The sequence below is a fragment of the Varroa jacobsoni genome, unplaced genomic scaffold, assembly GCF_002532875.2.
Source record: "Varroa jacobsoni isolate VJ856 unplaced genomic scaffold, vjacob_1.0 scaffold_228, whole genome shotgun sequence".
Lineage (NCBI taxonomy): Eukaryota > Metazoa > Arthropoda > Arachnida > Mesostigmata > Varroidae > Varroa > Varroa jacobsoni.
In genome coordinates this window covers 45,629-61,045 of record NW_019213130.1, presented here as the reverse complement: position 1 = coordinate 61,045, position 15,417 = coordinate 45,629, and the positions used below count along the sequence as shown (strand labels likewise).

Below are 15,417 nucleotides of genomic sequence, written 5' to 3'. Positions count from 1 at the left end.
GCGAATTGTAGGAATACGATATGGGTCGAATCAGCCCTCTAGTGATGGCGACTCCCGTATCGCGAGCGCCCTGGTGGGAGACCTGGCTCAAGTCTCTTCAACGTTTATGGTGGACAAGTGAACAAGCATCAAGACCGCTAAGGCGCATATACGCGAGAAATTTTTTCGTGTAAGCAGGTTTGGTAAATAATGGGTCTAAAGTCTAATATTGCAAAAAAATGTTGTCGCAACAAAATTTCACGCTTGTTGTAATACTTAGGCGTCATATATAGTGTCGTTCGACAAACTCACACGTAAAGAAAGAAACAAGAACTTCAGCTGGAGGATGTGAGTTACAAAAATGAGTATTTAATGGAACTAGAACGTCTTATTCTACTCTTAAGTTGTAAATAATCGTAAAACCATGCAGTTCAAGATAAATTACAGTCTGATATTGATCGGTCTTTCTTTAAGTCACAAGTATATTCCAACGCGTTTCTTTCTGATAATGGAACGATAAATATACTGCTGAATAATATAAACATCAGATAGATGATTAACTTTGCGACTTCTGAGTTAACAAGAACAACTTTTGTTACGAATGTTTCTGTTTAGCTCGACAATTCCTGCAGCCGATGTCCTTGCTAGCCCTCATAGCGAGCGAATACGGAAGACAATTTGGTTCGTCAGTTGTGTACCCCTAATATACCTCACCCTCAATGATCTTAATGGCGTTCTGAATGAATACAATAAACATCCTGTGAGTACTCTTCATTAATAAGGCCCGTGTCAAGGAATATTGGTATTTAAAAAACCTGTATAATGATCGTTTTTTGACTTTTTTTATTTTGTTTTGCTGATTTTTTAGATGTGGAATCGTAAACACATAGCGTGCAAATATAAAGAATGTTCTTTTATATTTGACCACAAGACCATAGCGTAAAACGGTTACTGAACTACACATTAATCAAACATCCGTTATTGGGTGAACTATAAGAATGTATACAGGTTGTTTAGAAAACTACCCAATCCTATGGGAGATTCTAAAAACAGCAAGTTAGATATTTAGGCCAGTCAAACCTTAGCTAATTTCTTCTAATTTAATTACTATAAAAAGTCACAGCCTGTCGACATTTAAACAAATTATTTCACATAGCAGTCCTGATGCCATTGAATGAGATAATGCTGTTCATTAGAGCCGATCTTATACATCCGGGGCAATCACTCTTGCAAGCTTTGCTATGCAGTTATCTAAGCAAGCTAAGACAAACAGGCAGTGTTTGTAAGCGAACTGACACTCAAGCATAAGTTAAATATTAAACACATTGTGTCCAGATCCCATCTGTGGTAATGATCATCATAAATAGGTGTCTTTGGTGTGATTTCAGGTAATTTACACGTATGAGTATCAAACCAATAATACGCTCACTTTTCCTGACGTGACAATATGCAACGTAAATCAGTTTGTGCGAAATCGTTTCTGTGACAGATCTGGTCCAGCATGGAGTCAAGTGGACGCCGTCACACCAGCACCCGAACAAACTGCCGGAGATGGCGATGAGAAATCATCAACTAAATGGAGCCCATTTTGCGAGCAGAATCAAAGGACTAAAATACTGTGAGTAGTTCGGATGAATATCTCACCAGAACTCGCAGATCTTTTGAGCGGAGAAAACTATTTGTTAGTCTTTCAATAGGCTTTGATGTTGTGTACGTTAGAAAAAAATTCTTCATGACGTTCCGAGGCTATGACTACTACAATCATAAAGCGATTGTTAATCGATCAGCTTTCTACGTGTATTTAGCAACGATATATATAGCACGTTGAACGGCTGAGAACTTTTCTGTTTTTTTGGTGTCTCGTTCTTCGGTACATTGTTTTAAATAAGTAGCGTTTGAACGTCCTTAAAAAGCCTGTGCTTTACTATGTGAAGCTAAAGTCAGCCGGGAAATAGTTCGGTCGAAACTAAAGCTTCATAGAGGCTAGTTTTGTGTAAATGCCTAGGCTTCATTGCACATATGGAGTTTTCAAGATGCATATGTAAAGTTCAAAACTTCTGATAATCGGCACCGTAAAGTCTAAAGCTGCTAACAATTTTTTTGCAGATGCGAATACCTCTGTGGTTATTCTGAAACGGTTCCGTCTAGCATGACCCGCTCGATGGGTTATTTGACCCAGTGGATTAAGAAAATGAGTGCCCTTGGAAACTTTACGCAAAACTTGTTATACGACATGGGTCACTCTCTCAAGGATACAATTGATAAGTGCAGGTCGATATTATCTTTTTCATTTGAATCGTGCTAATTTTTCATGAAATCCAAACCGACGATATACGCTTAGACGATGGCTGCTTGATGCACAATTGTAGATTAAGCTATTTGTACTTGCTCATTCTGAGGCTATTTCTGACTGGTTAGAATTGAAATCACTCCTGAAACCTTTTCTAAAATATTCTTTCCAGCTATGCGACGAACACCGAGTGTGGTGAGGGCTCACCTGAGGACTTTTTCAGCCTGGACATCAATGACATTTACGGGCCATGTTTCTGCTTTCATTGCATAGAAACTCAACATCCTGACTACTATATCTATGGGACGTTATCTTCGCCCCTCAGTGGACTTGTCCTCACTCTCAATACAGAACTGGAAGTTAGTTGACAAGCTAGTTCTCTGTTTAACTTTTGCAAAAGTTTTACATGATTTACTTTATGATCAAAAGTTATGGTAGGAATGTGTGGACTGTTTTTTCAAAAGTTAGCGCTATCTGTAGTCCAATGAAAAAGCCACGTGTTTAGAGTACAGCATTAGAAAATAGCTCAGGACCTTATCTTATTAATTTTGCATTGTTCGGGCCATTTAGTTGATGTTTTATTATGGCTTGCTTCCTAATGAACACATGCAGCCTTAAATGTATACGACGATCTGTACACAGAGATATTCACAATAAATAAGGTTGCCGTATTTTGGGGTAAACAGGAGTACTTTAATCATTCACGAGAAGTGGGCTTTGTTGCTATGATCCACGAACACGGTAAAAAGTACTCGCTGGGGTCCGATGCGATATTCGTTCCGCCTGGCTATAGTACATACATAGGCCTCGAGATGTCACAGAGCACCAGTTTGGAGAAGCCCTATGAAAACCCGTGTATTCGCGAATGGCCCGAAATGTTCATGTCGGAGAATTCTGTTGTCGAGGAAGGTGTGGAGCGCACGTCGTACATGCGGTGAGAACCAAGCAGGTGACTTACGAAGCTATGAATATATTTTAATTGATGACAATGATTTTTACTTTATTCATTTTAGCCGAATTTTGGGTTAAAAATTATACACTTTCGTTTTACCCAGTCGTAAGCCCATTTTTGTCACGAAGCATACACTCAAAAACCCTTTTTAGTGAAGAACATATGAAGGATCATGGTTCGCTTTTTGAGCTGAGCTCAATAAGTTAATTTGTGTGTTCGTGTGTTTTGTGGCACCAAACTCAAACTTTAAAATAATTTAGAAGTTCATTCAGATAATCTCCTTCCGATTTTCTAGGGAGGACTGCCTTAACTACTGTTTAGTGTCGTTGATGATTGACAAGTGTGCCTGTATTCCTAGTGACGTTTCGGTCAAGATCAACAGCCGGAAAGTGGAAGACTTCAAATACTGCTCTGGCTCAAAATTGAAATGCTACAAAAAAATTAAAGCGCAATACTCTCGTTACAAGCTCGAGGTAATATTCGCTTGCGGACTTGTTAGTTAGAAATGGTACATTCTCGAATACCTTCTTTAGACTAAACACTAAATCGGCTTCGGTGGCAAACAATATAAACATCCTGGTTTAGCTATTTTTAAAAGCTTATTAAGTACGTAGTTAACATGTTGCGTGAATTCTCCATGTTCACATTTCATACAGTTACGTCTGCCTGCCTGTTACGGTCTTTCAGGAAAGGTGCGGCTGTCTACAAGAGTGCGTCCTAAAATTCTATCGGACGGATGTGTCAATTGCTAATTTCATTCCAAATGCAACTTCTGTTGAGTATAAAGAAGGCGGTCTCGAACACCGAATGGCACAAGGTATAATACAATATATATTGATATTTTCTGCAAACCCAATATTCTTAATGAATCAGTGCGTTGAACGAATTAGCAACTTGGGTGAAAAATTCCCATTGTTTTTTTAGCCACTTTATAATAGTTTTAAACCTACTGAACACGCCGTAGTCAAAGTAGCGTTCTTTACTTGTTACGGCTCTCGTCCATTTTTTGCTGGCTGATGTATCCTAAGATGGAAAAATTTTTCCACTTTAAAAGCGGCCCGTTTTCGGACTTTGGCCTCTGTCCTGAAGTGTTTGCTTTCTTGGCCAGGATGCATTAACCGAAACAAGTAGTAGCTGCCTGGGCTATATTTAGGCTGGAACAGGGTTGCCTGCTGTGAATCTATTAGCGCTCGCCAGAGCAGTGTGCGGTGTAGCCTTGTCGTGCAGCAGTATCACTTTGCGTCACTCTTTGCTAGTCCAAGGCCCTTTTTAATTACTGCTTCTAATGACAACAACCTTATGAAAATAACGTGACCCATGGCTTGCAGTCAAATTATCATTTTTGGGAATTCTAGTTCCTCTTGGAACCAATCCGATGTGGACGTCACATGTCGGCTCCAACGGAAACCTTTTTACCCAGCCTGAACTGAATCAGATGCTATGCAAGCAAGTGACAAAAGAGTGAAAAACATGGCTAAACTGCGTATTTTTTATGAGCAGGATCGACGCTGATCATCAAGTTCGATATATATATATATATATATATATATATATATATATAGTTGACTTAGTTATGTTGAAGAATACAATTACATTCAATCTGATAAAAGACTGTGAAGTAAAAAGCTTGTATCAGCCTTAGTTAATAATTTTCTAATTAAATTTTTTTATTTAGTTTATTTATATATGTAGTTTTATACTACTGAATGATTTTGCAAGAGGTATGTGGTTTGGTTAAGTATATATATGAATACATATCGGTAAGAAAAGCAATTTGGTGAGTCGTGAAGAGTGACGTTGAGCAGCGATTATTTAGGGGCTTCTGCCGGTTCCTAGTTTCCACCTATATGCGTATATGACCTCCCTACAGACGTAAAAATTAATGGAGAATTTTTGTAGATTCTCAAATGACCTCCACTCTTTGTACATATCGTACTTTGAAAACATTCTTAGCGATTTTTTAGAGAGACGAAAGGTCCGATTGTAGTTGTTTTCTTCTATTGAGTTAGTTACACTTTACAATTTCAGCCCGACTCGTTGTCCATTTCCATTCGTTCACCTATGAGCATGTTCGAGCAATGCCCAAATATACGTCGGTGCGCGTTCTGGGCACGATCGGCGCCATTAATGGAATGTACATGGGAATATCGTTTTTCGTCATTTATCAGGCAAGTAGGGTCGTCTTTCGAGCGGTACCGCTTTACCTTTTTCGCACGCCCTGCTTTCAGTATATCTTCAGATAGTATTAATTAATACGTAGAGACGCACGGAAGTCCATCGTTTATATTTTTTAGGCTAGCTCGAGTGGAAGAGCTTCAAAATACGCTGTACTCTAACAGGAGCGTGTTGCAAATGAATGAAGTAATCATCGATGACGGTGTAGCAGAACTTAAGTTTTTCGAGCACCCCACATGCGTTGCCCAGAGTGATAATTTCAGTCGCCTTCTAGTCCGTGTGATAATTATCGACCTGTGCAATCAAATCCAGAAGCGCCACGCGCTAGTGAATCTTCTCCTATATGCGGACGACTTTGCTCTGTATGCCACTAACCGATATCATATCCAACGAGCCTTGGCTACCTTCAAGTGCTATGTTACTAATCTGCGGCTGGATATTAATTTACGAAAGACCGAGGCAAGGAAGGAATTTATGCAGAGAACACTCGTCTGCCGTTTGAACGAGGTGGCAAAAACTAAATTCAGCATTTGAATTCTTTCATTCATTTAGAAATTACGCTAACGTCTAGCGAACGTTCTTCCAGCAAGCCCATCTCTCAGGGTACGTAGAAGGCTCTGCTGGTAGACATAATGATTAATAATCCGAACAGACTTTCATCTAAAACAACATTAGTCCTCTTCGATATGAGAGTAGCCCCTGTTTTGTCGTATGTATTAGATCTAGGACGAAATTACCTTCCTGCCGATCAACTTCGCACGAGTTTGACTTAATCGAGTAAAACTAGACTTCTTCAAGCATGTCCTGGGTCTTCATATTTTAACCATAAACAGACTAATCTGCCTGCTCTGTAACACGCCATTAATCGGTTTGACTTGAAAGGAACAGAAGCACACTGTCAGTACATGAGCGCCTATTGCTCGAAAAGGAGTTATATCGACCCTTAATCGTGATGGTAACGCAGATAGTGCTTGTACTCAGCCTTATGCAAAGATGGTATCAATTCTATTGGGAAACGACGATGGACTTTTCAACTTGCTGTAAGTGATGGAGTCCCTAGTTGGCCAACTGCAACTATAACATGATGATAAACAAGATATAATTAATAGTAACCAAGCTGCCTGTTCTATTTCAATCTTATTGGAAAATGAAGATGGAACTTTTCAAACACCAGACTTTTTTTTAGGTTGGGCCAATGAGTTATGTCACTTGGAAGGACATCAGTGAAACCAACTGATATTCTTAACTCAAAACATGGTTAGCGGATTTCATCACATTATCTGCCGGATGAGCGACGTTAGCGACAGTGCGGAGAGAGAGTGAACTTTATGTTTCATTTGACGCCATGCAAAATTGTTTCGATATTTTACCCCTATGGTTATGGTTGTATTTTGCCTTCCGCGCATTATGTGTGCAATAACTATATCGAAAACATTATATGTTTATTTACATATGTGAATAGACATTTGATATATACGATATGGTTGTTAGACTTACGGATAATGCACCCTTTAAGCCAAATCCTGCGAGGTACGTCGATCCTCATGAAACGGAGACAGGGTCGGAGGTTTTTCAGATATCATGATACATCTATGGGAAATGCGTGCGACAGAATGAGCTTTCTAGTTTTATGCTTTCCACATTGAAGTCTGAGTACAGCAATGCTTACTAATACCAGCTGGATCGTCATGAATGACTATTTACAACAATGGTTTTAAAGATCCTGGCGAATTTTACTTTCCCACTATTGCGACAGACTGATCTGTTAACATTTACACATAAAACTATTGTTGAAGATGAAATAGAAATTGAAAATTGATCTTTTCGTGTATTTTAAGATAGGACTTATTAAACTTACTACATTCTATGTTCGTTTTCTTTTTTTTTTTTTGCTTGCTTTCACGGTTAGACGCTGGATATCCTTATATTCAGCACGTATGACTACTTGCAAAAACAACGTCAACCCCAGATCGAATACTCTAAAACAAACTCTACCGCAATCCAAGTTCTCAGCGCCGAGCTGTGCAGTCCAAGGAACAAGGTCAACTCTCTGCAGTCGCATGCCCGGCCGATCATAACCGGGCGTAAAATACTATCCAGAACTTAGCTAAATATACCTACTACCTGAACAAACTAAAAATACTACCTAAACAGAGGTAAACGAAGTTGGAGAAAAAGAAGAACTAGTGAATGGCAAGCGCATCGTCACATTGTGAAAATATAAGGAGACGTGATTTGGCACCCCTTATTGTCTTATCGTTGCTTGATACTCATAAGATATTTTAAAATGTGTCGGTTAAAATGTACCGTTGGTTGCGGGGAAATGGTAAACTACTGTTTATCTGTTTAATGTTAGATCGAGACTGCTATGTGTGGTATTTTTTGACTTTTTTTTTTGACTGCATGTTAGGTTAAGCGAAATTCTACAATATTAGAAAGTCTGTTGCACACTACGATGATGTTTCTTTCAGTATAATTTATTGGGATCCGTATGATGTAGGAATACTGAAATTAAAGTTCTGATTTATGAGATTCGTCAGTTAATTAATGAGCGTGGAGGCTTCGTTTTTATGATTAAATGTATCACTGAATTATCAGCTTCTTTGGCAACGTTCAACTTTATCTTCTAAAATAGGGTCGAGACGTCAATCATCGAAATAGCTGCTAATAGAACGTATGGTTTTCAATCATCTACCAGACAGCTTGCGAATTTCTTACAGTAAAATCCAACTTTGTCAGATTGAAATAGTTTATAAATTATACATCGACCTAAATTAGCCAAAATTGACAAATAAGTCTTTTGAGGGGGGGCTTTCCAGCCCGATCGAGAAATGTTTCCGCGAGCCGTTAGGGCAATGTGGGACATTATGATTCAACCAAATCATTTTTTGATTCGGTTCAACGGAAAAACAAAGGGCTTTTTCATATTAATTAAGCTACTCACACTTATTAATATCCATAACATTCTATAATAACTATTTCACCGGGTATGAAGCGTTCAGAATAGAATATGTCCTGCACAGTCCATCAAACATACGAGGCAGTGTTTCCACTCCTTGAATATCTTGAACGACCAGGTCGTTTAACGTTATCACACGATGTTTTGTGTTTGTAATTCAAGTAGAAACAGCGCTTTTATCTCCAGTGAAAACAGGGTATAAGAAAGAGTTTTTTAAAAGGACTTGATAAGGTAGGTTTGCTGCCTGTTTGCTTTTCTATCTTTGCCATAGAATACAAACAATTTGTGTCCGCTTGTCGACCCATTCTCAGTGGATTAGGGTTTCTGTTAAATTTTTTCACCGCATTTTTTCATTGTCAAATATCCTAGAACGTCCAGGTTGTCAGTCATCATTCAGAGGGAAACATGCTTCATGTAATTCAATAAAATATTTTTGATAGTTGTAATATATATACAGAGTTGCCGGAGAAGCAATAATTTGCATTTGGAACACGAACAGAACGGAGTGTCTTAAGCGGCGCTTTTCTATGTCCATCTCGTTGCCACTAGGTATCAAAAACACAGAACATAAACAAAACCTGAATAAGAAAACGATCAACTCTTAAACCAGACTGTGCACTTCTTATTTAACGATTTGGTTTATATTAAAAAGTCATATTATTGTTTCGATTAAAAACAGAAACCATTAGACTAAAAATTCTGAGCTTTCACATCAGGCCCTGTCGGTGAACGTCGCTTCAGGACACTGGTACCTAACGCGAAATGAAACGTGCTAATGGCCTGCGTAGAACTGGTCGCTTTAAGTGACTGAACCCACGCAAAGACGCGCTCTAAAACACACACAAAATTGAAACCACCGCGAACAAATACATCCAATAGGCCTCGGTCCGCGCTTATTTCGTTGTTAAATTAATCTTATTATATTTGTGTAGAGGTAAAATAAACCTATTAATAACCTAATAGTTTTTTGCTACAGTGTAGTTTGTTTGTATAGTGTGTTATACAACATAAGTTGACAGTATTTGGCGACGAAATACAATTTTCACACTGGTGATATGTTGGCGCGAGCAATCCCGGTGGCTAGTTAGGGTGCATGTGACCAGCGTTGTGACGGTGGTTCTTTACAAACGTGAAAAATGAGACAGAAGTTTTAGCATCGGCTTAGTAGCAAACAAGTTAACATTACACGTTATGGGAAAAACAAAACTGTTTCTCAAGGGGCAAGCGAATTTGGCTAAACGAGACGATCTTGCGCGTGGTCTTTTCCCTCTGAAACTCTAACGGCTAACTAGGAGTCGATTGACCCGCTTAAGGGGTCACTTTCAGTCCAGTAAACCAACAGACAGAGAGAAGGCTTCAGTTCAGGACAGGACGGACCCGTGGGCTTCGCCTCGCACCCCCCCCCCCCGCTCCTTACGCTGCTTGATTGATTCGATTCACTTTGCTATGACCATTCGGATTTTCGGTAAACAATATCTTTCCCGCATAGAATATCATGTTAGGTTTCCACCCTCCCAACGGCATATTCAATTTGGAAACCAAAATTTACGTACAACAACAAAGGTTGTATTCAATTCAGTTCATCGAAAACTTTCGATTGTTATTATGATACCTGCCCACATAAATTTCCATGCAAAATACAATAATCCAAGTGTCACATAAGCAGAACAGTTAATACTGCATAAAGTTGTTTTTGCCTTTGTCATGCCAAAAAAACGTTTTTAGTTGAAGAGAATGTCTTAACTTATCGAGTTTTGTCGATTGGCCTCAGAAGACTAATGCTTTGCAGAAAAATATGTTTTTAATATATCCCTGTTTGTCTCTCAAATCTATTAGAGAAAAAATCCATTACCGTTAAAATATACGCTATTCCTACTTTTATTCACTTGAAAAACCGTTTGAAATCCGTTTGGGATAGATTTTGGTCTCATTGTCACATGAAGAAAATACACATTACGTTTGGTTCTTCGCCATCTTTACTTCACCGTATTCATAGCAGATATAGGAATATACGTTGCATTCTACTCAGCTTGTAGAGACCTATCGGTTGACAGCAAGAAATATCCTTGCTACATAAACCTCATTCGACCGCCATTTTGCCAGGAAGACTTTCTAATTTTCCATAGGCATACTATATGTATTCCAAACAAAAAACCTAAGAGTGAGTTCGAGCGAATTTCATCATCGTATAGATACCACCAGCGAAGGAAATTTAATTTATGTTACACTTTGCTAAACATACGCTGTATTTCGATTGTAAACCTAAATCTTTTTGATTATTCCAATTCGAAATCCTACAATACTGATTCAGTAATTCTATTGCATAATGTTACACTAGTTCTATCAGTCTAGCAGGATTTAATCAGTCTAATGGCAACACTTATCAGTCACCACCAACAGTCCTGCTACCGCCCTGCAGCTAGCCCATAAAGCCGTCCTAATATTTGATTCGCTGTGGCCTATCCCAGACCTCAATCTACATAAACACCTGATTGCAGTTTCCCTGTCATATTCTACTCGAACAGAACTAACAGAGTGATTGTATTTCCTTTGTGTAATGAGTTCATTAGATAAAATTAGTTAAGCCGTACACGTGGCTTCAGTCCACCACCTTAACTGACCTCAGCCCCAGTGCCCTTTTTACAGATATTCTCGTTCTCCAATTAGATCAGTGCTATCACCTCAATATCGTGCTACATTTATGCTATTTTTCCATGTCAATTAGTTTCATAATCTATGATCTTTCGGTATTAGTTCAATTTAAACCATATAGTTCGAACTAGTTATTAACCATTTCGCAGATCAACGAGAGCTACAATATGCCTTCTTCTAGGGGAAAAAAAAACTTCATCTGGACAAGTGTTCCTGCACCTAGAAAATGAACTGAGATCGTTCTTCTATCATCAGCTACGATAACTATTTGGATTAATTACGACTAAATCGCAGAAAGTGAAAAATCAAAAGTTTTCTTCGCAAATTTTATAGAGTTCGAAATGAACAAACGTCTCCTAAATTTTCGGTGATTATTGAGCTACTCGTCAAAAAGGGCCCATTTGTTCTAATTAACATTACGCCTTAAATGTAAAAGCAAATTTTACTCTTTAGGGAAAAAATATTCATTCGTACTATGTTTCGCACAGATATTTGCGCGCTTGAGACAATTCCAAACAAATTGATCCAATGGGTGCACTCTACACGTGTTTTGCTTTAAGCAAGCTCCCTTCCTAAGATTTTTGGCAGTGTAGAATATATATATATATGAGAGGCTCGTAACTATTACTTCATTGTGGTTCACTTCAGGCACAACGCCACCTTGCATGATTTTATGGATGATGCGATTTTGATACAGGGAGTTGAGGCTAAAATATTCGGCGAACCTTTTCATTCTCCTTTGAAACGCCTTGCGATAGAGGAAAAGTTTGCTGCCGCACAGAACGAGCTAATTTCTACTGTTCCACCTGTATTCACGCCTTTTATTAACATTTTTCAAAAACGTGTAGAGTTTATAGACAGTGTTTTATATATGTTCACAAAAATGACAAACATGGATGTTTATATGTCTAATCATTTCCAGACCGGTTAGTGCCTCCAGCACCTCGTTCTAGTTACCGTTTACGTAAACGTGCCATGTTCAACAGTTTAAAACTTGGTTTTCGGTAAATTTTCGCCTGTACTACACATCGATTACTGTATTAAATATCAACTACAGATAAGCCTGCAGTAGACGTGACACTTCTAGCCAACAAATGGCTGGGAAACAGCAAGTAATCTCGCGAAATAGGTAACTGGGAAGACAAAAAGTATGTATCAGTGTACAAATATACAATAATTGGCGTATATATATATACTTGATGTAGCTTATGCTATAGCTACGGTAAAGGCGATGCCTAACTAGCTAGTGATGACAGACTCGCGGCTGATGGGTCAGACGGCAAGATTAGGGAAGACGTGCTGACGACGAGGGCTGGCGCACAAGTCGGCGACGCGGTTTGCTTAGGTAAGAGCAGTGTATGGTCGGAGATCAACATGGGTGCTGCTAGCAGCTCGCTGATGACCCATGCATTGTGTATGGTAATCAGAATTCGTGATCGACGTCGGGATCGCTGACTGATGTCCAATGAACGTGACATCAATCGTGTCGGCGATATTCAAGCCGAGTCGACCGACCGGCGTTCTTCTTCCTCGCTGATCTCGTTTCGTTTTCTTGCAGTGCTCTCACAGTCAGCGAAATCAGGCCGCGACAGTGCGACGCCTAAATGGCATTGCTACTATTGATGCGGCTCCTCTCATCTCCGACGAGTGGGCAACGTAATGAGCGCGACACGCTCGTTTTGACGCAAGACACGTCAAAAACAGGCCTGTTTGTACGGACGCAAGTAGACACTGGCAGGGATATGCAGATGCGCGCATACGGACACTGACTGTCACAGACGGCACAAACCTAGTCACTGATCGGGATATTCGTAACTGTAGAACGTCATGATGACAAACTGTCCGGTCCGACAAAACAAAGGGTTCTCAACCCCGTTATTGTTCCCGAGTAGAACTGACAAACAACAGCAACAGTAGCAAACACTGCACCTGAATTGGTATCAGTTCATAGTACCGCATTGCGGAGGCAAAATGATGCAAGCATAAAGCAAGTACTTACCATGTTCAGCCGGGCGGAAGGTATTTATAGGTATAAATGTTTGTTTACCTAGGTGTCGAAAGAAATGATTAATTAGTTGCTACGCTGTCGTCTTGTTGGAAATACGTAACGACAGAGTTTCAGCTGAAAAGGATGCCATCGTAACGGAGTACTGTTGATAACCTTTAGTTTTAAACGTACGTTCAGGAGTGATAGCGATTTTCTGCGGTTTTCTGCTGTTTTTTTTAATGCATATTTTATGCTGCTATCGTATTGTAAGGTGTCTGCTTAATAAGGAAGCTCAACACTTTTACTAATTCATGTATGTACTATAGTAAACTTTGTGAAAATGATTTATCAACTGACTGATTCTCCTTTCAACCAATATCGCTTTACCAAGGAGTAAGTCCGTTTATGTCGTTGTATCGAACTGGGTAACCGCTGGATAACCGCCCTAAATTGTGTCGTAATGAAGAGAAATCCATTGTTCTTAGCGTACTTGCAAGCAATCTGACACATGTAATATAACGAAACCAATTCAAGAGCGGTATTCCTCGACCTTCCTAGTTTTTAGCTTATTATGCCAAAGATTATTGTTTCGCGTAAAGAAGGCAGAAAGCAAATCTTTTTTAAGATGGGCTTTTGATACAAAATTGGACTGTATAGTATATGTAAAATGGGCAGATATAGATCACACCTTGCTACGATAATGGAAAGAAACGTTGATCTAATCTAAACGTGCATTTAGTGCGGACTAATATTCATATTTTATACCTTATGATAATAGTATTTCCAGCGGGCTACATTATACTAGTGATAAAAACGGTTCCAGATGGTCGTCAAATTAGCTAAAAGAGATGAGAACATGAATATAAGTGGTATTAATGCTTGTTTCAATGTGAGTGTTATTTGTTCGCTATCCGGATATGTCTATCGGACAAGATTGAGGCTTACGATAAAAAAAAAATCGGATATAAGGTATTAGCTCAATTTCAACATTTCTTTTTGAGCTCTTACCATCAAGTACGTACACTATATGTCGTCCTTCTGTCACTCCTTACTTGTGACACGTGGCTTCTTGTGTTACCCTTTTACTATTCAGCCTCGTGTATTCTTTTTTCCTTTCTTTTTTTACCTATTTACCTAGTAACGAGAGTCTTTGGCGGCGCCCCGCTAGAAATCTATCACGATTATGTGGCATGGATAGGGTGAGGACTTAGCCAAAAAAAAGACCTGCCTAAAATTGCAGGAATCAGCTATAGCGCAATTTATGTAGTATGCATTTATTCAAGCTTTCAGGTTTCCGTCTTGGCGGTACATGATTTTCAATTTAAAAGCACAATCGTTACGCACGGTCACTTTCGTAAGTAAACTCAGCATCCTCTGTTTGGTGCGAAGTTACGAAGAATGTCTCAACTTTACCTCTAAATAAACGACTCGACCTGTCCGATTTCATTAGTTTCCTCGCTACGGATGGTAAGACGGTAGTAGGTAGATTATAGTTTTATATGTCAATTGAATTTAAGACACTTCACTGCAAATCTCTGAATCTAAGAGGTAAAATTTGTAGGGACAAATGGAGAACAATGCACGCTTAGTCTAACTTCTCCTTCATGTCAAAATGAAAACAAGCCATCTATTCTTCTGCTCGACTGATTTTTTGAAAAACAAATTATTAAACTATAGGATCTGAAAATATGCTTTACAGGCCCACAAAAAAAAAAAAAAAATATATATATATATATATAATGTCAAATACAGCATAATAATAACAAAAACAACTTAGTTACTTGTAGTAGAGGAATTAAGCAAAAAACAGAAAAGATACAGCGTTCAGTACGACTGACTTTGCCTCGGCTGTGGTTTCAAACTTATACATACATAAGTGGCTTCTGCTACTTTCTTAGCCGAAATGGAATGAAAACAATTGTAAGATAATAGATTTTTCGCCCATTTAAACGATTATGTTCTAGGCATTATCGAACCTGTGTTGTTGATCTGGAATAGAGAATTCTATATATTCCATGTGTTTAAGATAGTAAAGGGAATATGGGACAGTCCCATTTTTTTTGTAACAGCACTTAGCGTAGTCGTAGATTCTAATACCTGTATCTTCGTAAGAGAGACAATGTAAACCAAATAGATCCAAACCCTTGACATTATTCTGTTTAGTTTCCGTTGGCCTAATAATTTACCTTAAACAGCGTTAGCCAGTCTAAAATACCATGGCGAATGGTTAATTTCTTTACCATACTCCATTGTGCCGCCATTTTGACTACGGCGGACCAGCCTTTTGGCACGTTCCTCAACGCCGCATACGTACAACTAAGTTAAATTGTCGTCTAAAAATGTTAAAAAGTATTTCGTAGACATTTTGTCTGTGCATACGCTACCGAATAGTTTAGCGTAGCTCGCTTTGGAAAGCTCATCCT

General features: G+C 38.9%; 1 protein-coding gene across 1 annotated transcript; it reads left to right on the top strand.

Moving 5' to 3' along the window:
• The first annotated feature begins 20 nt into the window (after positions 1-20).
• LOC111273809 (acid-sensing ion channel 2) lies at positions 21-9,324 on the top strand. The gene is made up of 10 exons (XM_022855774.2): positions 21-169; positions 595-739; positions 1,368-1,597; positions 2,086-2,250; positions 2,442-2,628; positions 2,956-3,203; positions 3,517-3,694; positions 3,909-4,038; positions 5,250-5,389; positions 7,306-9,324. Exons 1-10 carry the CDS (start codon positions 21-23, stop codon positions 7,501-7,503), a joined length of 1,770 nt encoding a protein of 589 aa, XP_022711509.1. The 3' UTR covers positions 7,504-9,324.
• The last annotated feature ends 6,093 nt before the right edge of the window (positions 9,325-15,417 follow it).

Excerpts from the sequence above, each read along its gene's own strand:
- LOC111273809 (XM_022855774.2), top strand. The coding sequence starts at position 21 with ATGGGTCGAATCAGCCCTCTAGTGATGGCGACTCCCGTATCGCGAGCG. Across the intron at positions 170-594 it reads TACGCGAGAAATTTTTTCGT|CTCGACAATTCCTGCAGCCG; the intron begins GTAAGCAGGTTT and ends GTTTCTGTTTAG. Across the intron at positions 740-1,367 it reads ATGAATACAATAAACATCCT|GTAATTTACACGTATGAGTA; the intron begins GTGAGTACTCTT and ends GTGTGATTTCAG.